The sequence below is a fragment of the Coenobita brevimanus genome, chromosome 80 (genome assembly GCF_032717465.1).
Source record: "Coenobita brevimanus isolate Jiangsu-jjx chromosome 80, ASM3271746v2, whole genome shotgun sequence".
Classification (NCBI taxonomy): Eukaryota; Metazoa; Arthropoda; class Malacostraca; order Decapoda; family Coenobitidae; genus Coenobita; species Coenobita brevimanus.
The window spans coordinates 10472396-10497395 of NC_137033.1; the positions used below are offsets into that span (position 1 = coordinate 10472396).

Here is a 25000-nt window from a genome sequence, read left to right on the forward strand (position 1 = left end):
AACGCCAACTCATATAAAGCAGCCTCGAAAACAATGGTCATTACGAAATTCTAAATCCCGCCGAGTGGCGTAATAAGAAATACATGTTTTGTTCCCACCTTCTTCCTCCTTTCCTTCGTGGTCCCTCTCTTGCTTCTCTTCCTGTGCATTTATCTCGTTGGCCTGTATTCTTGTCGGGTATGGGGGCTTCTTCGCACTTCTTCCTTAGCGATTTGTTTTCGGATCTGGCTGGTTAATATCCATTTGTGGTTTATCTAGGCAGAGTATGGCACTCACTGAAGGATTTAGAGTATGTAACACATAATGGGACTGCGATGTGATAAGCCACATAAACCACTTACGAAAAGGTGTAAGAGAGCTTCCTTAACCGATGGTAATCCTGGCCCTGGCCTCTCAGCTCTTCCTGTAGCTGAATGAAATCGTCTGATCGAAAGTAAGTTAAAAATTAAACAATCGCTTTAATCTGATTTCTCATTTAGAATTGTTTTCTTGATATTGGCAGACGATTTTTTTTTTTCATTATAGGAAGTACCTTCAGCAGTGAGGGAGTAAATAAAAGCCATATCTAATCCTCCAGTTCGAAAATGATCATTAATGCTGAATAAAATCATCTGGATATAGTATGAAGTAAATATGAAATGCGTCAATGGACTGAAGAAGTAGACAAAATTGTATCAGTCATCTTACCTGGTGCCTTCATTAACCCTTGAGATGCTGCATATTATGACATTTAGATTTTATTTCAGCTAACGTCAGATACTCTTACTCATTTCAGAGATATATACTTATCTTGGGACATAAGGTGAAAAACGACTGAAAAACAATCTCGAGAAATGGTTTGATCAATATATTTTTTTTTTTTACGTATTCATCTAACACGATATAAAAACTACTGTACTTTCAGACGATTCTTTTATGTTTCGATGTGACTTTTCGAACTGGTGGAGATAGATATGTGTTTCATTAAACTTCTGAGCCCATTAGATGTATTCAGGTTGAGTTAAATCTTCGGGAGGTAGCAAGAATATAAAGAAAATGACGTCCACGCACTGAATGGATTGTTATAGGTTGTTCTTAGCCCCTTCAAGACAGGTCTTTTAAATAATGACTGTCATGTTCTGGAGGTAAGAAATTTAATATACAAAGACTTTCTTGGACAGAATGGGTAAAATTGTGAAATCGATTTACGTACCGTACTGAGCGTTTTTATTCAGCTGACTTCAGACATCCTCATTATACACAAGGCAAACTTGGACATGTTTAGTGTAAAGGGGAAACACACACACACACACACACACACACACACACACACACACACACACACACACACACACACACACACACACACACATACACACAAAATGGATTGTGGAGCCCCTTTCCACAGCAGGAGATTATACAAATACCGAAGGCTCCTAACAAACACAAATAATAAGAGTGAGCTCTTTGAAAAGATTTTTGTACCAATCGCCTAGTTAGCCATGAAACCGCACTCTTTATCGCTCTCAGACACTCTCTCCCAGAAGCACACGGTTGACAGGCAACGCTTGCAGTCTGAACCACTTTCTCCTTCCCTTACCCGGCCTAATAGAGAAAGACCACGCCTTGCCTTCCTTATGGAATGGAGAAAAAGTAACTCTTGGTCGTGGTAAAAGCTTATATTCCTTTCCAGCTTACGAGGGAAGATTCCATTTTCCTTATACTGTAATTTTCAAGCCACTTGAGGGTTACTTACCATAATGAAAGAAATTGGGAAAGAAACCAAGGAAATTCGTACCAGCACACAGAAAACGTTACTGTGTGCGGCTCATGCTATTTTTCATTTATTGTTTTTCTTTGCTGACAATGTGGGGGAAAATAATGCAACTCTGCACAATGGCAGAGACGAACAGTGGGACAGGAAGGAAGAGAGAGAGAGAGAGAGAGAGAGAGAGAGAGAGAGAGAGAGAGAGAGAGAGAGAGAGACAGACAGACAGACAGACAGACAGACAGACAGAGACAGAGACAGAGATTCAGGGTTAGAGGAATAACAGGAGGGCACATAAGGAAGAGTCAGAAAGAGACTTAGATCTGTCTGAGTACCTACATGCCTATCTATCTATCTACGTGACTACATGCCTACTGCCCTACTACCTAGTTACCCACCTGTACCTACTTATCTTCCCATCTTCTTACCTTCCTGTCAGCCTGTGCATGTAGTTGCCTGTCCACTTACTCGTACCTATCCGTCTGTGTACCCATCTACACTCTTACCTACTTACTTACACACCTCCTGCTGTATCTTTCCATTTACTAATCGAACTACTTACCTACTTATTTTTGCAACGCGTTGATAAGGGGTAGCAAAATGGCAAATAAGTGGAACTGCCATGCGGAGCTTCAATATTGAAAAAAAAAAAAAAAAGTCATAAATCACGTCGAGGAAACTACCGTGCAATTAGCTTAACGTAGGTGGTTTGGAAAACATTACCAGAGACGAAATTATTAGACACAGATATATAAATATATAATTAAAGATTTAGAATGTGGATTTCGAAATACTCATGCCTTACTTTTATTTTCAACTATACAGTATAATGAATGCTCGTATATACGATGAGAGGAAATCTGCTAACGTTGTTTCGACTGCCAAAAGGCTTTCGATAAATTTCCCTACAAAATACTCTTTCTCAAACTATAATTACCTGGATTTCAAATGCAGTGTCCTGAGCTGAACAAAATAAAACTATTGGCTCAAAGGACGTGAACAACATGTCGCAGAAGTGAAAAAGAACCAGACTGCTTTGGTGTTAGGAATGGAGTACCACAGGGCTCTGTGATGGACCTGCTGTTTCATAAATACATGAATGGCACTGAGGAAGGCTTATGCTTAAAAATATAAAAATTTCCCGATGATGTAAAATATTGAAAATAGTGGAGAGCCTACATTTTTGCAAACAGAGGTAATTCATAGAGGCCTTGATAAACTCTTGCACTGGGTACAAGCATGTTGTGTGGATATCAGTATTGTTAAATGGAAAGCGTTAAGGAGAGGCAGTGAAGAAAAAAATGTTTGCTGCGCCATCCATAAAGTTCAACTTCATAATGTAATCCATGAAAACAAGATTCTGCAGAAGCTGCATCTAACCCCTGCAGTTCGAAATTTCTGTCCTAGTGTCAATAATGTTGTCAGGGGCTAACAAAAAAAAAAAAAAAAAAAAAAAAAAAAAAAAAACGCCATGGGACCGAAGGAGTTAGTAGACCCCTGCTAATTAGAGAAACTGGTGAAGCACGGTAAAATTGGTAGTTACCTGAGCAACGCCTAATAATTAAAGAAGATATAATGATCGAAAACATAAAAAGGAACTCTGCGTCTTTCCCGGTAATCATTTCATTTGTATCTGTAAGAACAAAGTGAACCATAATTAGTAATACAACAGTTTCTTTTCATGTTTTATTAAAATTCGTTTACCTGTCAAGCATTTGTGTACCGAAAGGTTGAAAACTTAGTTTTAGATTCTTTCGTACCCTGTGCGAAGTAACCTCTAAGCAAACTTACCTTCTGAAGAGAACACGCAGACACTGTATCATTAATCAGTGTAGCCTGTGGAACTTCTCTCTCTCTCTCTTTCTCTCTCTCTCTTACATTTTGCTATCACCAGTCGATGACATCCAGCTTTGGAGACACTTTTCGGACTGGAGGAGGTACACATAGCCTGCAGAAACCTGTTTAGTTCGGTAGGCGTTTCCTATGGTGCCTAAAATCGTCGACAAGGAGCATGGCAAAGCTAAAACATATGGCACCGAAGACTTTCTTAATAATTTGCTCATAATATTAACAGTTTGTATAATACTGATCAGGAACCCCTATAGTAGCGATGAGGGGAATGAAGGATGTACTGAAGACCTCCAGTTCGAATCATCCCTAAGGTGAGTACGACCTGAAGACGGCAAATACTGAATTTAAAACAAGTATATTATCGGAGTGAAGAAGAATAACTAACTTTCCTCCTCTACCGTCCTATGTACTGAGATATCTTTGTCCTGAAGTCATGCCGAATACCACTACACTCTGCCCAACTACTTGTCCTAATACCACTACACTCTGCCCAACTATCTTCCTCTTCAGTGATGAAAAACACGAGATTACTACTATACCATGGAGCTGATCATGAACAAGTGCCATGAAAAATATGTAGAGCCTTTATACTGTCTCATTCTCTCACTGAGTTTCACGAAATAAAGTTGTAAAAAGACAAAATCTCCTCCAAGTTAAGGTGAACAATAGCCTGTTTCCATCGACAGGTGATTACGTGCTCTCCACCACAAGATCGTGGCCATTTTTCATCTTTGTTGGCCTCAAAAGAAACTCTTATCTTGATTAAATTTTCTGACAAAGTTTTCTCCCTGCCTCATTTCAACTCTTATTTCATGTGAGACTTCAATCCATTTGCTTTTACCGGGACGAAATATATGTACACATATTTTCAACTAGACTTCTCTGTGACAGTACCTGCTAACTCGTAGCCTACCTGATGAAACTGTGAGATCTATTTTTTTATTATTATTATTATTATTCCCCTCTCTTCATGAGAATTACTATTACATATTTAGGAAATTTTACTTTAGATGAAGTAAACTTGATTTATGTGAGAAACTTTTTGTATGTTTGGTACTTTATATTTTTTTGCATTGAGTTCCCGGTTAGAATACACGAGCACTTTTTTTTTTTTTTTTTGAGATTACATTTGGTAAAAGTAGGATAAAATAGGTAGTTTCTTGTGGCAAGCAGTTTGCCTTGAACTGAGTATGTTAATGATGTTTTATGCGTTTTTCTCTAATCATTTGCAAGAGATCGCCAAATTGAAAAGTTAACTTCTAGTGCAAACCTCGCACACTTAGTAATTTTCTTTCTCTCACACTCCCTCCCTCCCTCTCTCTCTCTCTCTCTCTCTCTCTGGCAGTTAGTATGATGAATTCCCTCTTTTTTTTTTTTTTTTTTATGTCCATCGACATTCCTCTTCGGTAACAGCTTCCTATAGCTCTTTCCAAAAAAATTTTGAGAGTTTATTCTTGGTGTGCTTGCACCACTATATTCACATTTGGATGGGACAGTACGATAGCTTTTTTATTAGAAATATGTACATCTTGTGGTAAGATTATATATATGATAATATTATGCCGTTGGCTTGAAAAAAGTAGTTACCTACATACATATATATATATATATATATATATATATATATATATATATATATATATATATATATATATATATAGATATATATATATATATATATATATATATATATATATATATATATATATATATATATATATATATATATATATATATATATATATATATATATATATATTAATGCTATTCTTATCAAATGATATTTTCACGGTGCGGAAAAGCCGATTAAAGCAATGCCTCAGTATTTTCCACACTATGATAACATATTGTATATTTGTATTTTTAGTACCCGGAAATGTTTTTATTCAGCTGACGAGATACCTCCCGTGTTGAGATAATCTGTTTCAGTCAAACAGCTAAAGATACAGCAGGCAGAAGATACAAGAAATGATATGTTTATCTTTTTCTGCCTCATAGTAAAAATGGTTAGGCATATCAGGCTGCATTTTTTCCACTGTTGTTTCATACAGTCATTATAGATTTTGAATCAATATTTTAATCGCAATCAGTTTTGTCTTATCATGTGATACAAACCCATCGCGTCTCAGTGTGGACAGCCTCAAAGGATCTGTTATCACTGGGATTAGAAGCGTAAGTACTCTGACCTTTATTGTTCCATTGTGTAGCTCGCAATCAGTGCCAAAAATAGAACGTCACGTTTCACAGAACGTGCTATGCTTAAACTGTTTCTTAGCGCCAAGTTCAGCATATGTGACAGAAAGCACCGACTGGCACAAAACATGCCCAGGTGAATATAATTGTTCATTCTTTTCTTATCCGTTACTTTCTCAGTGGGACAAACTAACGTCAGAATATAACCAATTAAGGAGCCAACGTAGATGACGGTACTGTTCCATCTCCCACAAAGTTTAACATACCAGAATCGTGTTGGTGGACTCGGAAATCTACCATCATTACTCTGAAACGGCATCTTTTTGTTGCTTGTTTTATTTTCACCACACATCACCACTTTAGCCCTCATCCACCCACACCTCCTCATGCATTATGGTATTAGTCAGCCACCACGCCATAATGCCATGTTCCTGAAACCCCACTACAGATAACAATGGCTTTCTCTTTCCTGACCCAACCTCATATCTTTGCTTCTTGTTTGGTCGATGACACAATCCACATTCCATCCGCGGCTTCATTCTACTTAGGATTGATTTTTAGATGTGGAGACGTTATATATAACCTTCATCATCTCCTTTGATACGAAAAGTTATTCTTAGCTGAAAAAGAAATCTGAATGTGTCAAGAATGAACTGGAAGTCATTACTCTGAAAAGGTTAGTGTCGAACAATACACAATGATAGTCAAATCTGCGATACCTCACGCTACAAAACGGGTGTCAATGATGGTGGACTACACTGAATTTTTGTTGGTGATCTGCTCTCATTCTACGGCTAACTGGATTCTCTCTCTCTCTCTCTCTCTCTCTCTCTCTCTCTCTCTCTCTCTCTCTCTCTCTCTCTCTCTCTCTCTCTCTCTCTCGACGACTGTTATACTTCATTGTCAATACCACCGGACAACTTTATTCATCCCCAGAAGAAACATTCGAAGTGCCACTGCTAAGAGGCTAGTCTAGGTGAAGGTTATGTGTCAGCTGCGCATCGATTCGAATTCCTAAGAGAGTGCTGGACATTTTATGACCCTGGAATGCCACCAGGCGCGTCGTCCAGTCACCATCCCTGTAAGTTCTTGAATCCGATGACGCATTTTCTAGTTTTATTGTTGCTCATACCAGACGATTTTCTTCATCTTAGGAGTAACATCTCGACGTAGTAGTAGTAGCAGTAGTAGTGGCTGCAATCTCTGGCTCATCTGAACGTGAACTTAGTGAACCGCAGGCTTAACTGACCTCGTACAGTTCAGTCTCCTTCTTTCAGGGGATATAAAGCAGTTGATGGACGTTTGTATAACCAGTTAGGTGAGCTGCCTGGTTGATGCCACCACATGAAGGCGTCCCCCACCTACACAGTATAAAATGGTGAGGCTGAATATAGCCTTGGTAATTTGTTAACTAATAGACGAATTTCCGAAATTAGATAAAATCGCCAAGAGACAGAAGGAATGAGTTGAAATAATACGTATTTTCGAGGAGAAGGGATCAACCCCCCATTATTGTGAAGGTCCTATTTTGTTCCTGCTGCCACAAGACGATTTCATCAGCTTAATAGGAGTCCCTTGTAGCCAATTGGGTTAGTAACTGTCTCCATTAGCTCATTTAATCCTATAAGCTCTGATATTATCTTTTTGTTACCGCTGATAGATTTTATTTGCCCTAATTGTGACGTCTGGAACTGGAGAGGCGAACGTTCTAAACTACAGTGACGTAGCTCCGGACCCCTACACATCGCAGAGGTACTGTGGGACTGAGTATTAGTGCTTCATTCAACGGTAGATTGGTAGACGGCCGTTTGAAAAGACACGAGATCGATGCCAGTCTAGGTAACACTGTAAACACTGGAATTTCATTACTTCAAAATTTAAAAAAATCTTCCATAACATCCACGGAGATGTTGCAAAAGAAAAAATAAGACCATCACGACTGTTTTGAATAATGAGAGAGAACCCCAGCCTGTAGTAAGCATTAGCGTTGGGTACTGATGAAACAGTGATGATATATAAAGACGTGTGATTTTTCTTATTGCTTGTAAAATGGCTGTTGGGCTTAAAGAACCGAATGTGTAATGTTTCCGAAAAATTGGATAAAAAATACTCACACACACACACACACACACACACACACACACACACACACACACACACACACACACACACACACACACACACACACCACTTAACATGTATTATCCCAAAGAGCCATAAATTACTTGCCCTATCAACATACAAAGCCATCCATCATCTGCTCACTCGCCCCTGTAACCCTTTAAGTGTGTGTGTGTGTGTGTGTGTGTGTGTGTGTGTGTGTGTGTGTGTGTGTGTGTGTGTGTGTGTCTCGAGTTCAGCTTTGCTTATCATGTCATCAATATAATGAATAATTTGGGTATTGTGTCACTTCTCTGTCCTTATCTACCCATCTTGCCTGTATACTTTCTATACTTCAATTCCTATGTGAAGCTGGGAACTGGAAAATTAGCATACTGTATACCTACTCATGGAAATTCTGCTTACTGTAAAGATGTAATAGTTTTAATCCGAATTATCCTTCTTCGGGTATAAATATAGCTGAAAGACATGTATAATGTATTTGCAGCGAGGTGTTTTGTCATTATTCTTAACTGGATCGTGTGCAGGATGGGTCGATGGAGCTGCACTTCCTCAATAAACACAATTTTCATTTTTGGTGACACCGATATAATCATACGATCCAACTCCCTGGGTATACAAACATCCCTCAACTACTTCCCTATTCCCAAAAAAGATGAAGGTGGACGGTAGGAAGGTTATTTAAGCCTGAAGTCCACTAAGTTCTCGTGACAGATGAGCCTGGTATTGCAACACGTACTACAACTAGTCCGACAGTGTAAATCAAGATACTTATCTGAATGTAAGTTGTTATCTTCTTGTATGCGATGTCGTTCTTTTCATTTAAATAATTCCGCCTCTTACCTGCTTTATTCAGCGCAAGGGATTTGTATTCAAGTGGTTAATGAAACCTGCGTCTAAAATATCCAGTCCGAAAAGCTTCTCCTAATATAAATGCAAACGACTAGTAGCAGAAGTAATGAATTAAATATAGGTAAGCACATAAATAAACTAGAAAGCACTCCGCCAATGTCATCGCCATTAAAAATTATCCGGATCCGCTTCCGTGGAGATATTGTGTGGAATACATAAAATCCAGATCCACCACAAAATTTGATCACTTCTTCCTTGGCCTATGGCCCACCTCCCACAAAACTTCATTAAAATTCATTAAGAACTTTTGGAGATATCGTGTGGACAAGCAAACATACAGACAAATAGGTAAATACATAACCTCCTCCAATTTCATTGGCAGAGGTAATAAATGAAACACATCCTCTGACTCACTGGGATTACTTTTACTACTACCATTGACGTCTCTTACAACAGTAACCTATTTTTGTCTTTCTCCTTATAATCACCATTCCCTTTAGCTTACATCCCCAACTTACGTTTGTCTTTAACCTCTTCCAGTTATGACGCACGAGGAGGCAACCTGACGGCGGGAGCTGGCAAGGAGCACGACCTCCTGCTGGGGCCAAGATCAAGGTGAGTGGGTCCTTAATTGCCAGGTGAGCAACAGGTAGGTAGGTAGGTGGGCACACAGATGGAGACGCAGCATGAGGTGAGCGAGAAACAGACGAAACGAGTTCTATAGCATCAATATGCTGGAGAGTAGTACGCAGGAAAACATACGTGAATTAACTAGGGGAAAGGACTTATCATGAGATAATAGTCAGGTGTACGACAGGTAGGTAGGTATGCACACAGTTGGAGACATGGAATTTAATTGTTCATAAACATTAAAAGGAATTATGTGGTAGGTTAATAATAGCTAGGCAGGTATACATATAATAAAGTTGATGAAATGAATTACACCGAATTAATTGGCAGGTTGAGTAGCATATAGTAACGCAGATAGGTACAAAGGTGGAGTTTGATAGAATGAGATGGACAAAAAATAGACGAAAGAAATTAGCATGAGTTAATCTACAAATGAGTAACAATTTAGTAGGTACACAGGTTGAGATAGTTGGAGTGAGGTTGATAACAGGTAAACGAAAAAATTTCAAAGATTAATTTATAGGTTGGCAAAAAGTACATAGGTAAAGAAACAGAAGAATAAAAAGTGATATAGAGTGAACCGTTTGACAGATTATTATCACATGATATCAGTCATTAACATGAAAATCAAAGGTATTAGCAGATATAAATGAACGAATAGAGATAAAATTATTAACAGAGGAGAGTAGCCTAACATGTAAGCGGAGAGACAGACAGACAGACAAACAAACAGACAGACTGACGGACTGACTGACTGACTGACAGACAGAGGCAGAGACAGAGACAGAGACAGACAGAGGTATAAACAAACGAGTTCAACAGCTAGAGGAGAAGAAAGAGAGAACAAAAAGAGAGAGGCAAAATGGAAGTAGAGACGGAAGAATTCAATTGGTGAATAGAAGGGAAAAACAGAGCGATATACAGTGAAAAATCAATATATACCTAAACAATTCATTATCTTCACTGATTAAGAAAATACAAAAGATCGCTCTGAGGTAGTATGGCAATGCGGGAGCGAATGGAAAGTGAAATTAACTAAGGGAGTGTACGGCGAGTGAAGGTTTTGGGGAGGAGAGAAGCCATGAGGAACATAGAGGGACAGGTTGGAGGAATAAATATGAACGAGAACACTTTCCAACAGGGTGGAGTCAAAGGCTTTTTCCCTGAACTCCGCTGCACTTACTGACTCCCATCAACCTCTTTCTATCTTTCTCTTTGCCTCATTGCTTCGTTATTATCTCTTTGCTGTCGCTATTTCAGTGACCACTGCTCTCTGAGCTATCTGCTTGCGTCTCTTCTTCAGTAAGACGGGCATATAAGAACCGTCTGGCTGCGCACTTTCACCTCTTTACAGTCATCCATGAAGGCAAGAGGTCAGCTATGGAAACGTTATCCTCAATCTATGTTTCCCTCTGCCTATAGCCTCCAATCTTTATAATGCAATATATCCAGGTACCTACAATGAACGAGTCTTGAATTTGACTAACTACTTTCATTTTTTTTAAGAAAAAAAAAAAAAAACTGTGGGTTGCTAGCCTTTTTCTTTTATTTACATAAAAATATGAAAATTGGGATGTTAGAGGTCGTGTGATCTAGACCGCTTCTCACAGGATACAGAAATAGACAGTGAATGGAGATTAACTGCTTTGTGATAACACAGTTCATATATTACTGTTGCTACCTTACGAAGATTATATTTCATTTGCAGGAAACCATTCCCAGGGAAGGGGTTAAAAAATGACCAACTGTACACTAAACTTCACCACCAGGAGTCCGTCTAAGACTTAGTAAAATTGTTGAGTGGCAACATAAAAAAAAATACGTCCTCAGCCAGAAAGTGTTAAACAATAGACGCCCCTATTATTTGGACTACAGGAGAATATGTACTGGATCTAAAAATATATAACATGTTGCTTCAATTTCAATAGCAATGCAAATAGTACGCAAAATTGCACTACAGACTAACTCTAAACACGGAACAAGCTGCGGATCAACCTTCATTACTGCTGTATGCATGTGTTTGTGTTTTGCCCTCCAGCGAGCACACACACACACACACACACACACACACACACACACACACACACACACACACACATCAACTTGGAGAAAAAGAGAAAGAAAAAGGGAGAAGGATAGAAAGGAAACACAAAAGAAAGAAAAAAGAGGGAACAAAAAAAATGGAAATATACAAATAACAACGGATATATATATGCCGGCAAACACACACGAAAAAAATAAATGTTTAATGTTTTACGCAACGCTATGTGACGCTGGGTAAGTCCTCACTCAGCAAGTAATCCCAACGTGCTGGAAAAGAGAAAATAAATATACAACACTGTGCTCGGGGTACTGCACTCCCTCCCCCACTTCGGCCCCCTTCAACTCTCCCTACACCTCTCCCCTCTCTCCTCCCTCCCTTACTCCTTCCCTGTTGCCTACCCCTCTCCCCTCAAAACATTCAGATATACATACAGTACGTACACACAAACATACATTCATTCTTTCATTTATTCATTCATACATACAATCAGTCATACATATGTACAAAAACAGAACCGTAATCTCTCTCTCTCTCTCTCTCTCACGCATCTTTTATCCATTTGTTTTCACAGATCCTCTTTTTCACTTCTGTTATTTTATGTTTCTCCCAATCTGGCTGCAACATTTTCCACCTCCTTCTCTCTCTGTATTTTTGTTAGTTCGCTCTCCTTTCTCCCCTTCCTAAAATATCTTACATCTTTACATTATTTTCTAATTTTATATTCTTTACTCCTCCTTGAGATTACTTTTTTCCGTGTCTTCACTTTTCTCTCGTCTCTTCTTTCCATGTATTCACTCCTCTCTGCTTTATATTCATCCCCCTCCCTCCCTTCTCAGATTTCTAAAAATTCTTTCTCATCTCCATCATACCTCATCCGTGTCTGCCTGTCTGCCTCTCTCTCTCTCTCTCTCTCTCTCTCTCTCTCTCTCTCTCTCTCTCTCTCACACACACACACACACACACACACACACACACAATCACACACACACACACAAAACCCCATCCCACGTGTGCACTTACCATTTTTGCACGCTTTTTGCAGTTTTTTCCGGCTGAAGATTTGGAAACCGTAGATATGTTGCCATACAACAGCGTAACCCTATGGTGTTATGCGCCATTTTTACAAAGATAACACAGGTATGTAAAGCAGAACACAATACTAAAATACTCATTCACCTGAACATGATTTTTTTTTTTTTTAATCCTTTTTTATTTGGACCTTGTCTACCCCCTTGTCTGTATATTTCAGGAGAATCATATCTCGAAACGTTTGTGAACATTTTTATCATTCTGGCAGGCTTTACACAAACCTGCCGCAGCTGCAAACAAAACCAAAAAATCCTGTGTGTAAATGCAAAAAAAAAAAAAAAAAAAAAAAATGCTGAAAATGTGTATGAGAAATTTAACATTTACGACGTACTTGGTACTGGAGAGAGCCGCCTTCATGTAGTGGCACCGATATGCCCAGGTGGTACCGCTACTTGGTTATACAATCATTTTTCAGTTCCTTCCGTAACCCACAGGAAGAGGATGCTGCTACTGCTACTACTACTACGACTACTACTGTTACTATTTCTAGTAATCATCATCATAATCATCGTCATCATCATCATCATCATCATCATCATTATCATCATAATCATAATCATAATCGTAATCGTAATCATAGTAACAATAATAAAAAAAATGCAAATACAGTAATAATGCTACTAATACCGATACTAATACTATTACTATCGTTACTACAGTGATACTTTTGCTGTTTTATTTTATCTCTCGACGAATAGGTGGTGTATCGAATAACAAGTCCTGCTGACAACTGGAATAACCCATGTTCGACCCTTTGACCGGTCATACTCTAATTCGGTTTTCCCTTTGCCTCTCTTCACCTTGCAGTACAATTCGGATCTTGGATGTAACATTGACTACCAGAGGTTGTATTTTCAAGAAGGATGAGCTGTAACAAAAAACTGATTATCTGCCTCAGTGATACTCGTGAGGTTGATAGGCACTAATCAAAGGCTTCTCCCTCTTCGCGTCCATGCAGGATGATGAATGTATAATGCACATGGGTTTGCTGGTGAGGTGGGGCTAAGATTCCGAAGGCCCGAATAGCCTGTGGATCAATGTGTGAATCATTTAGCGTGGCGTCCTGCTAAAAGATTCTCTTAAACTTATGCTACTTTTATTCTCTATTTCTGGATCCTCTGAGGTCGTATCTTGTTAGGTGGGTAATAGGTCTGGGATGAGAAAGTTGATGTTACTGAGATCCTTTTGACCGTTTCACTACGAGGACTTCTTTCCCATTTTCTCTTTAGTAGCGGCAGGCGATTACACACACACACACACACACACACACACACACACACACGCACGCACGCACGCTTGCGCGCGTGCGGTTCTTTCCCCTAGGGCGGGTATAGTAAAGATAACATATTCTGGCAGAGTGAGTTATGGAGCAAATGCTGAGGAAGACTCTTGGTCCACAAGAATACTCTCCGCAAAGTGGAGAAGTAGTCAGACTTAACCGAGTATTTGATTTTTCTTTACCATTCTCAGACGATTTCAATCAATTTACGGATTACTTTTCGAACCGGAAGGAGGATGCAGTATTTATTCCTGCAAATCGATGATATTTTCAAAACAAATAGTTAGGTGTAAGCGTGATGAAAATATGAAAAGAACGACGTCGTTACAGAGACGCGATTAACCCTCTGAACACGATACTTCCTTTTATATTTCCATCATGTAACCAGATGGCGGGTATTGGAGAGGAACGCCTTCACATGATGGCATCGATAAGACGGGGTGGTAGAGCTGCCTGGCTATACAAACGTCCTTCAGCCACACCCTCTCCCAGTAAAGGAGGATGGTGGACTGTGGAAGGAAAACTTCGACCTGCAGTTCACAGGGTTTACGCCCAGGTAGACTTAGGACTGCACTTACTATCAGATGAACGAAATTTGAGGGAAGTAACGGGAACTTATTTTTATACCCCTGAGTCCCAGAGGCCGTACCTAAGAGCGTAATATAGATCATATTCTCTCTCTCTCTCTCTCTCTCTCTCTCTCTCTCTCTCTTTCTCTCTCTCTCTCCCCGGACAAAAGATCTAAATTCAATACATTACGTTTTTTTCCCCCACAATAACACGAGCCCCTTGTGTCCGTGCATCGACCAGGATCGGACTTATATTGAGGCGTAAAGTAGGCTTGTTGCGGCCACTGGGAGACTGGCTATTGTCTCCTCTGAGGGATTACTGGCAGAAGGGAGGGAAGGGAGGGAGAGGAGGGAGGGGAAGGAAGGGAAAGAAGAAGAAAGAGGGGGGAGGAAGGGAAAGGAGAGGAAAAGGGAGAGGAAAGGAGGAGGAGGACGGGAATGGAGAGGAAAAGGGAGGGGGAGGAAGGGAAGGGAGAGGAAAGTAAGGAAGTGATAGGGAGGAGAAGGAGAGAGGGAAGGAAGGGAAAGGAGAGGAAAATTAAAGAAGTGATTGGAAGAGACAGAGGGAGGGAAGGAAAGGAGAGAGGAGGGAAGGACGAGGGAGACAAAAGGGAAGAGAGGAAAAAGAGAGAGCGGAAAGAAGGCTTAAATAGGACAGGAAGGAAGGGAAGGTATTAGGAAGGAATGAAAGCCATAGAAGGAGGACAAGGACGAGAGAATCTAGAGGAAAGGAGGAGGGTGACTGCAAGGAGCGAGGGAAGGAAGGGAAGGCTAGGAAAGGAGAGGGAAATGAAGGAACAAGTGAAAGGAGGACCTGGAGGAAGGGAAGAGAGGAAAAAGAGGAAGGGAAGGAAGGGAGAGAAAGGACGGAAGAGAGATAAAAGAAAAGGAAGAATTACCATGGAAAGACAGGGAGGAAGGGAGGGAAGAAAAGAAAGAGAAAGGGGAGGAAATGAAGGGAGAGAATGGATTAAAGACAGGGCAAAAGGAATAAAGGGAGAGGAAATAGGAGAGGAAGGGAGAGTAAAGAGAGGGGGGAGAGAAGAAAGGGATGGAAGACGAAAAGAAACGAATGGAACTAGGAGAATAGAGGAGGCTGGGGAAAAGTACGTAGGATTTTCCAGTGAGGGATGGACGATAGAGCAGGGAGCAATTACTGCAATGGGGATGGGAAAAGAGAGGAGAAGGAGAAAGCAAAGGGAGAACACTGAAGAGCAGGAAGAGAAACGAGGATGAGAGCAATGGATGAAGGGAAGAGAAGCAAATAGGAGAGTGGAGGAACCTGGGAAAAGACAGTGAGAGAGAGAAGGGGGGGGGGGCATGAGTGAGGGAGGAAGGACATGGAGAAGCAAAATGGTAGGGGGACTAAGTATATAATGTAAATTGAAATAATCTTGGAAAAAGAGGGTACGTGAGGGAGAGAAGGAGGGGATGAAAGACAAAATAAAATTTGGGTAAAAATAAGAACAGTAATACGAAAGCGAAGAAGGGAGAGAAAAATGGTAGGAAAGGGGTATCAGAATGAGGAGGAGGAGGAGGAGGAGGAAGAGGAGGGGAGGGTTGAAGAGGAAGACGAGCAAGAACAGGAACAAGAACAGGAGGAGGAGGAGGAAGAGGGAAACTTGATATGAAAGAGAGGTGAGAGAAGTGGTAATAATAGAAGAGGGAAACACAGGAGGAGGATGAAAGAATAAAAACGTCAAGGCTAAGCAAAAGAACAGGCAAAAGAGACAAAACAAAGGCAAAATGTGAGGGAGAACACGAAATCTACTCGGCAAAATACGCATCAGGAGAGCTGGATACTTTAGGTTTGTGAAAGGGCTTTGTGGCTTTTGTCAGCTTGGCACCGTTGGTACATCTGGCTGTACTGTGCAACTCTAAATAATTCCGTAATAGTGTATCTACCTCCTGGTACAGATAACATAGTACATTGTAATCTCCAAAATATGCTTACTCATAAGGCAATTTTCATATACAGTATGTTGTTCGTTTTATCATACTGTAGGCCGCTTAAAGTGTTGTGGTGCATTTCTTTGCCAAGTGTACAGGATAATTGAAACACAAGAACAATTAAAAAGAAGATTCGCAAGGAATGAAGGAGTTATTTGAAGAAAGGATTGTAGGAATGAGGAAGAGAGAGAAAATGAACGGAATCAGAGAAAGGAGGTGGAAAGGAGAAGAATAAGAGAGAAAAGAATAAAATGATGGACAGATATAAAGAAGGAAGAATGTTAAAAAATGGATGGAAAAAATATCAAAGTAAACTGACAAAATTAATGGAGAAAAGGGTTGCTGAAAGGGAAGGTTGGTCAAGAGAAAGAAGAAGGAGAAGGGGAAGACAAAGGCTTGGACAAGATGAAGTGCAGGGCAAACAGAGTGATGCAGCATGGAAGGAAGGAAAATACAAAATGTGTTGTGTATATGAAGGATGATGCACGAAAACAGATGTAAGGCAATGAAATAGAGAATTGGAATATGAACAAGTAGAAGGGAAATTTGAAGAGAAACAAAGAGCGAGAAAATGGAATTTGGAGGGCGGAAAGAGAAGCAGAAATGCCTTTTTATTTTTTAGTTAAGGAAGACAGATATTTGATAAAGGGATTGATATGAAAGAAGATACGAAAAGTAAAGAAGAACATTAATTTTAAAAAAAGGATAAGAAATTGGGAATGCGAGGGGAAAAAGATGACTGAAGGGGAAGATGACAAATTAATGGTTACGTGTTTTGAGGAATACTGAGAAAATGATAATGAAGTGAGGAGACTGAGATATGAAAAATGCAACACTAAGGTGATAGGACTTCGAAGTGAGATAATGGAGAATGTGAGAGACGGAAGGTGAAAAAAGAAAGGAAATAAGAGTTCGAAAAATATATAGGAAAACAGGGTGAAGGTAATAACTGCATGAAAAATGTAATATGTAACACAGTGAAGTTGGAAAAATCAGTGAAAACTGAGTGAAGGAAATGACTATGAAAAATGAAATATATATAGCACAAATGAGAAATGACTTGGGAAAATAAGAAAAGGTGAATGACGACGAAGGAAGGAGACAAAAACAAAATGGAAAAAGTTGGGTGAGTTGGAGCAGAAATCCCTACAATAGATACTTTTGAAGGACACCAGCAATAAGTTGTTTAGATGCCACAGCTGTCGTCGTTCCTCTCCCACAATTTCCACTCAGGTTTCGAAAATCCTATTAAGTTTTCGATACGACGTTGATCGCATTTTGGGAAGAATTTATAGAGTATGAGGGAAAATCTGGAAAGACTGAAGTTCATGTCAGACACTTACCCATTGTATGAGCTGATGCTTTTTATAAATGTATTCTGACTTCTCAGGACGAATTACTTAAACTCTGGACCATTTGTTTTGGTAGCTGAGGACGATTTGCCTCATTTGCCGCACCTCTAGACGATATACTTATGCCGTTAAGGATGACTTTCTTTTTCTATGCATGATATATTTCAGTAGCTTAGGATATATACTGTACTTCATCAATGGACGATACACTTTGAAAGGTTAGAACGATTTACTTCAATTCAGAACATTTTATTTTAAGTGCTCAGGATGATTTACCTCAGCTATGGACGACATAAACGTAGGACGACTTGCATCAGGAATAAAGGATATTATTTAACAGCTTAGGACGATTTGCTACAGATCTAGGCGACTGAATTTAACAGCTCGGGATGGATTTTTTTTTTTTATACTAAGTGTACTCAAAACCACAGCCTTCAAGCCTTCCACTAGTATGAAGATTATTCTGCATTGTCTTTGCTGTCATTACTTTTTCTTTTTTTCGCCTTTTCTCATTCAAAGATGTCTTGTTTACTGAGATATGCTTTCCACACGCTGTGATGCGCCAGGAGGTGCTGAGACATGAACCTCGGAAATCAGATGGACTAGCTTGTTCCATGCACAAAGCTGTCTATGCAAGGCTGACTCAGTCACCAAAATATGGCGCGTCACAAACTGCTTATGTGTCAACGGGGAGGAGGGTGAATAGGAGACAGATCCTTGAAAATCGACAGGCTTCGTCTTTACATTGCTTTACGTGTGTTTCAAGTCATACAAACAAAGGTGCCTATGTTACTGAAGCACGGCATCGACAAGCAGTAAAACGCAGCTGAGGAACTGTTGACTTTCTATCCGCGCCACAATAATTCCATGTACAGTTGCGTACACTGATATAGAGCCTCAGCGTACGATGAATAACGGGACAGTGTGCAATGACTTTCAAGGCACAGTGATGTCATCTCCTAGGACCGACAAGCCTTTCAGAATATCATGTCAGAATTGTCGGATTGAAAAGAGGATGGCAATTCTTCCTCCTGACTATAGAAGAAATAATAATAATAATAATAATAATAACAACAACAACAACAACAACAACAACAATGATAATAATAATAATGATTATAATAATAATAATAATAATAATAATAATAATAACAATACTAATAATAACGACAACAACAAAAATCACACATACAACATTCATTTTGCCATACTGTCAAAGCATCGTGGAGCCTGTCAGTATTGCTAACAGGAAAGGCAGTGGATTTGTCAAAACGTACAGTAGACACTTTTGCTTATTGTCCTGTTATCTGGGAACGAAAGGCACACAATAGCCATAATTAGAAGTCAAGAGAGTATTGGGACGATGCACCCAGCCAGAGTGCACAAAAATGTTGTTAATTAGGGGACCATTAATTGGAGAGGTTAATGTAATTTTTATTTCCTTGAGGTATTGTCTGGATGGGTTATACCTTTTCACTTCCGCCACCTCCCACATCTGTGATACTGAACTGTGGAGTGGATCTTGCTTTTGTTTATTTCTGCAATGTCTGTCTGTATGTCTATCTATCTGTCTGTCTCTCTGTCTATCTGTCTGTCTGTCTGTCTGTCTTTCTATCTGTGTGTGTGTGTGTGTGTGTGTGTGTGTGTGTGTGTGTGTGTGTGTGTCTCTCTCTCTCTCTCTCTCTCTCTCTCTCTCTCTCTCTTTCTCCCCTTTCTCTCTCTCTATTTATTTTCAACACATATAGTATTTCTAGTCTTTTTATTTTTTCCCAGTGAACTCGTATATACAACAACAGCTAAAAGTTACTTGATTAGTTATGGGTTCGCTAGTATTACCTTCATGTGTTCTTTCGCAGCAGCCTGAGTATTTTCTTCCCGTTGTTTTTCGAGTAAAACTTCCTGTCAATATTCCAACAATTAACGTGTTCTTCATTCATTTATTCCCTTGGCTGTTAAACCGTGGGGATTGAGAGATTATTTTTTCCTTCCGTCTCTTTTTTTTTTTTTTTCATGGATGCAGGAAACGAGGACGCTTTTTCTGTTCTTGCCTTCTCCAGAGGGACTTATTTACTTCGGAAATGTTTTTCGAAGGGGACAGAGAAACGTTTCTCAAGAGGAGAAATGAGAAGGAGGATAAGGAAGAGATGGAAAGGGGGACGGGAGGGAGGGAGAGGAAGGAAATGAATGAAGAAGAGATGGGAGGAGAGGAACGGGATAGGTTTTGTGAAGGGAAAAGTGGAGAATGAGGAAGGAAAAGGGGGGAGGCGGAGACCGGAATAGATTAGGGAAAGAAATAGGGGCAAGACGGTAAGAATGGGGTGGGAAGAAGTGGGGAACGGAGGGAAAGGGAGGGAGAAGAAAGGACAGACGATGAGAGGAGAGCGAGGAGAGAAGTAGTGCGTGGAATAATATGAGGGAGGGAAAGGTGAGCGATCGAGTGAGAAGAAGGAGGAGGGGAAGAGATGAGGGGTGGGAGTCTGGCGAAAAGGGAGGTTCTTATTTTACTCTGCTACACGGACCTGCAGCTCACAAATCTCCATTATTTTTTCCCATATTTTTCTTCCGCTTGCCTGACTCCTCCCTCACACCCCCAAGAGCCGAGTGCTGGTGAGAGCGATGTGGGTGTGGGTGGTGTTGGTGATGGCAGCGGTGGTTGTGGCTGTAGTGACTGTGGTCGATTTTGGTAGTGATGGTGGTCGGCGATAGTGGTGACAGATATTGTGGTCGGTGATAGCGATGGTGATATAGTGGTCTTAGCTTAACTTGACTTAGGTTTTTATTCTTTTGCTACATTTTTCACGTAGCTCGGAGGCAGAATAAGATAGAACTGTGACTTTACATCCTATGCACAGCACTTCTTCATGACTTGCTAATCTTTGGTTACAACCCATTACTCAAGACGGAAAGATGAGAATTGTAGACCAAGTCAGAGTAAAACTGGTATAGCAGTGACTGTGATCGGCGACAGCAGTGGTAGTAGTGGTGGTGTTAGTGACGGTGGTCGGTGGTGGTGGTGAGTTATTCTGCTGTTGAAACTGTTTGGTTAGAAGGGATTAAATACAGCATTCATTAACCTCTGCCACACTATAGGTCTTTTCTTTCCTCTCGCTTGGTCTGCAGTTTACTGTGCTCTTTTTATATTTTTCTCATTCTTCATTTTACCTGCCTATTCCAGAACGTACGTCACATTACTCTCTAGTTTTTGTTCGCTTCTCCTAGAGGCTTGAAGTGAGGAGGGAGACGGTGGTGAGACGGAAGGGGAAGGGTCAAGAGACGGAAAGTGCTGTAGTCTATATTTTTCAAGGTTTCTGGAGCTGCAACTAATTAGTACCTTACTTTCCTCCCGTTATATTCCTTTCCTTCGCCTACCTGACCTCTCTTCCATCTCTCCTTCTGCTTTATGGTGGATGGTGACGGCCTGGTTGTGGTGGGTGATGGATGCCAAACTAGGGTAAAGGACGGGATGGACGGAGGGGGAGGGGAATGAAGTAGTGAGAAAAAGGAACGTTCTATTATGCCTTACCTCCTGAAGCTGAAACTCTCCAATGTGTAACTTAGGCTCCACATTATTCCTCTGTCTGCCTGACCTCTCACCCAACTTTACTGCTTCGTGGTGATGGTGAGCGATGGATTCCAAAAAAAGAGGATGAATGACTAAAAAGGAGTTTGTTTGGGTTATGAGAATAGAAATGTTTATATTTTCCTTTGCCAATCTCAGCATTTATATTCCCTCTGCTCACCCCTGTACTATCATTTCTTCAGTCTGGTTATTGAGAGCGACGAATGCCCATAAAGAGTAAAAATGAAAAGAAGATAGTTTTCCGGAATAGGGGGAAGGGAAAGCTTCTATTTATTTATATATTTTTGTTTAATGTTCACATGTCCAGTTCTCCTACATTTTTCCGCCACCTTCTTAGTCTCTAGCTAGTTCCTTACGTTCGCTCTCACTCTCTTCCTTTTCTCCGTCGGCTACCCACTCAGTTGCCTACATCTCTCCCATAGCCTGGTGGTGGTGAGCGATAGAAAAGAAGTGGAAAAATGAGAATGGGAGTTTGTTCTAACGGGGGCAAAAGGATGGCTTTCATTTTACGTGGCTAATCTCTAAGTTTCGTTCCATAAATTTTCCTCCGTCTGTTTAACTTTTCCCACAGCTTGGTGTACTAGTCCCTTAGCTTCACTGTTACTCTCCTCCTTTCCTCTTGTCTCCTTCTCCATCTCCCCAGCAGTCCTGTGGCGGAAAATGAGCGATGTTAAGACAGGGGAAGAATAAGGAGAGGGGGGAAAGTATGATTCTATTTTAACGGGACAATCTAAAATTTTTGTACCACATTTTTTTCCCTCTGCCTTCTTACCCTATGTTCATCTCTTGCAATCTAAAATTTTTGTACCACATTTTTTTCCCTCTGCCTTCTTACCCTATGTTCATCTCTTGCAGGTCCCAGACTTTCGTTCTTGCTCCCATCAATTTCTCTTTGTTGACTCCTCCTCTGTCTCTCCGTCAGCCTGGTAGTAAAGAGCGAGGGACACAAAGGCAGTGGAACATGAGGAGAAGGTGACGTGAAAATAAGGGCCAAGAGAAGCTTTGAATATTTACTAAGCCCCTGACAAAATTTCTCTTCACTATTGTTCTTTTGCATGTTATATTCCTACGGTATGTCATTTTTCCTACAGCCTGAGTGATGGATGCCAAGCTTGGATAGGACTAGGACACCAAGACAGCAGGGGACGTGAGATTTGGTGATCATTATTCAAGAGTCAGGGTGAAGCTAAAGAGTGACCAATTTCTAGTTTAGCTTCTCCTTATACTTCCTCCTGATTAATCTCTCCTACACCACTTTTACTTTAACTTGGCCAAACCGACCACTCTCCATCATGAATATCCAGTTGTAACAATGGATTAGCACCAAAATATGATGCTGGTCACGAGAAAGCGATATGGAAAGTACATACAGCTGTAGTTACGTCATATTCTGCTGTTGAGCCACGTGATGTTAGCTGCTAGAGGACGAAAATCTCGGTCAAGTTAAGGTATAGTATAATAGTGCCTTGCTAGTCACTTATTTGTGCTCCTTTTCTTTCTCTCCTCTGCCTGCCTGACTTTCCTTTCATCTCTCCAACAGCCTGGTGGTGGTAACAGAGAGTCGGCAGTCGGCAGAAGGGAAGCTGCCAGTATTTCCTGGCTTCCTGGAGCTAAGACACGTCACCCGTGAGGACGCTGGCGGGTTCACTTGCAGGGTGGAATTCAGGGACTCACCCACACAGACACACAGAGTCCACCTCGTTGTGTACGGTGAGTGGATTGAACGAAACACACACACACACACACACACACACACACACACACACACACACACACACACACACACACACACACACACACACACACACACACACACACACACACACACACACACACACACACACCTAGTGCAAACGCACAGGGTGCATCTCATTGTGTATGGGAAATTGACTTGAAAACACACACACACACACACACACACACACACACACACACACACACACACACACACACACCAAGCGCAAACGCATAGGGTGCATCTCATTGTGTATGGGAAATTTACTTTTCAACACACACACACACACACACACACACACACACACACACACACACACACCAAGCGCAAACGCATAGGGTGCATCTCATTGTGTATGGGAAATTTACTTTTCAACACACACACACACACACACACACACACACACACACACACACACACACACACACACACACACACACCAAGCGCAAACGCATAGGGTGCATCTCATTGTGTATGGGAAATTTACTTTTCAACACACACACACACACACACACACACACACACACACACACACACACACACACACACACACACACACCAAGCGCAAACGCATAGGGTGCATCTCATTGTGTATGGGAAATTTACTTTTCAACACACACACACACACACACACACACACACACACACACACACACACACACACACACACACACACACACACACACACACACACACACACACACACACACATTGCATGTCTGTAAAACAACACTCCAATATTGTACCCCGAACACCCTCCGGTATCAAAGATCATGTTCTATCGTTGCTGAAGTGAGTGTCTAGTGGCAGAAAAGTGGCTTGGTAATCTAAAACCCACATATTCCTCCATCTTTGTGGAGTGATCTTATGGCACGCCCTGGGGTAGAGGTTGCCTCTAGTATCATAAAGAGATTGTTGAGTCTTGATTAATCTATTATATATTCATTAAATTTAGGCCGAATATTCAGTGCACTCATGTATGTCATTGAAGTCTTGAAGCCTACGTGCAAAAGAACTGGGAGGTTGGAAGACTGCTGATCTGTGGGTAAGGATTACTAAGCCTTTTTCCTGCTTAAAAGAGATTAATATAACTAGAGAGGTAAGATATACAGTAGCTTTCATTAATCTCCTTTGTACAAGAAATATTTACCTCCTCAATACGATAACCTCTCTTTAGTTAATTTTGCCACTGTCAGTCGCTATTAGTTAACACACGACTGTCCTTTAGTTGTGAAGGGGTTAAGGTAAAACACTTCAGTGACCTGAGTTTTTTATACTTTATTCTCTTTGCCTTTAGCCGATTTTACTTAACTTAGAAAAAAAGCAACTAGTATAGGGATTAATGATCGCTATGCAGAGTGCCATCGGTTCGAACAGTCTCACCTTAACCGAATAAAACCGTTTGGAAATAGTAAGAAGAAAGATAAGTACTTTATCTTAGTAACAGGGTGAAAGTCATACCGGTATAAGAACAACACAAGCAAAGAGTTACAGTGATGAACATGAAATACCTAAAAAAAAAAAAAAAAAAAAAAAAAAGGTGGCTTGTACTATTGTTGGGAGTTTATGATATTACACGGAATGACTAACACTCTTAGGCTCCTATACAAACTGTCAGGACTCACTCTTTGGTAAATATAATCGTGTTACAATAGCTGGAATATACGAGTTACAATAGCAATTGGGGCCACGAGAAGATTAAGGGAACTAATAATACAAAACTTATGCTTCGATAACATCATAAATTTTTCTCCCTCCTAATACGTCCGGCTTTGCGGATAGACTATAGCAGCCCGTTCCCAGAGTTCCAGCAGTGTGTGTCACCAGCTCGGCGCTAAAGCCCACTGTCCCTAATGAATACAAGCTAAGGCTCTCACATACAGGACTGTTGTATTGATATCAGTGGGAGTGTTTTTACGACATGTCGGCGGGTCTTATGATAGTTCAGTAAAGTCTCCATTTAATGAAATCCAAATCCTTTAGTCTGTTCCCTACCCCAGCCGAGATT

General features: G+C 40.5%; 1 protein-coding gene across 1 annotated transcript in view; it reads left to right on the forward strand.

The window, feature by feature from the left end:
• Positions 1-25000, forward strand: part of LOC145409229 (uncharacterized) — a 259152-nt gene that overhangs the window by 61316 nt on the left and 172836 nt on the right. Inside the window, exons 3-4 of the mRNA XM_080279712.1 lie at positions 9305-9382; positions 22798-22967. Of these exons, the coding sequence (XP_080135838.1) occupies positions 9305-9382; positions 22798-22967 (248 nt within the window). The remainder of the gene's footprint in view (positions 1-9304; positions 9383-22797; positions 22968-25000) is intronic.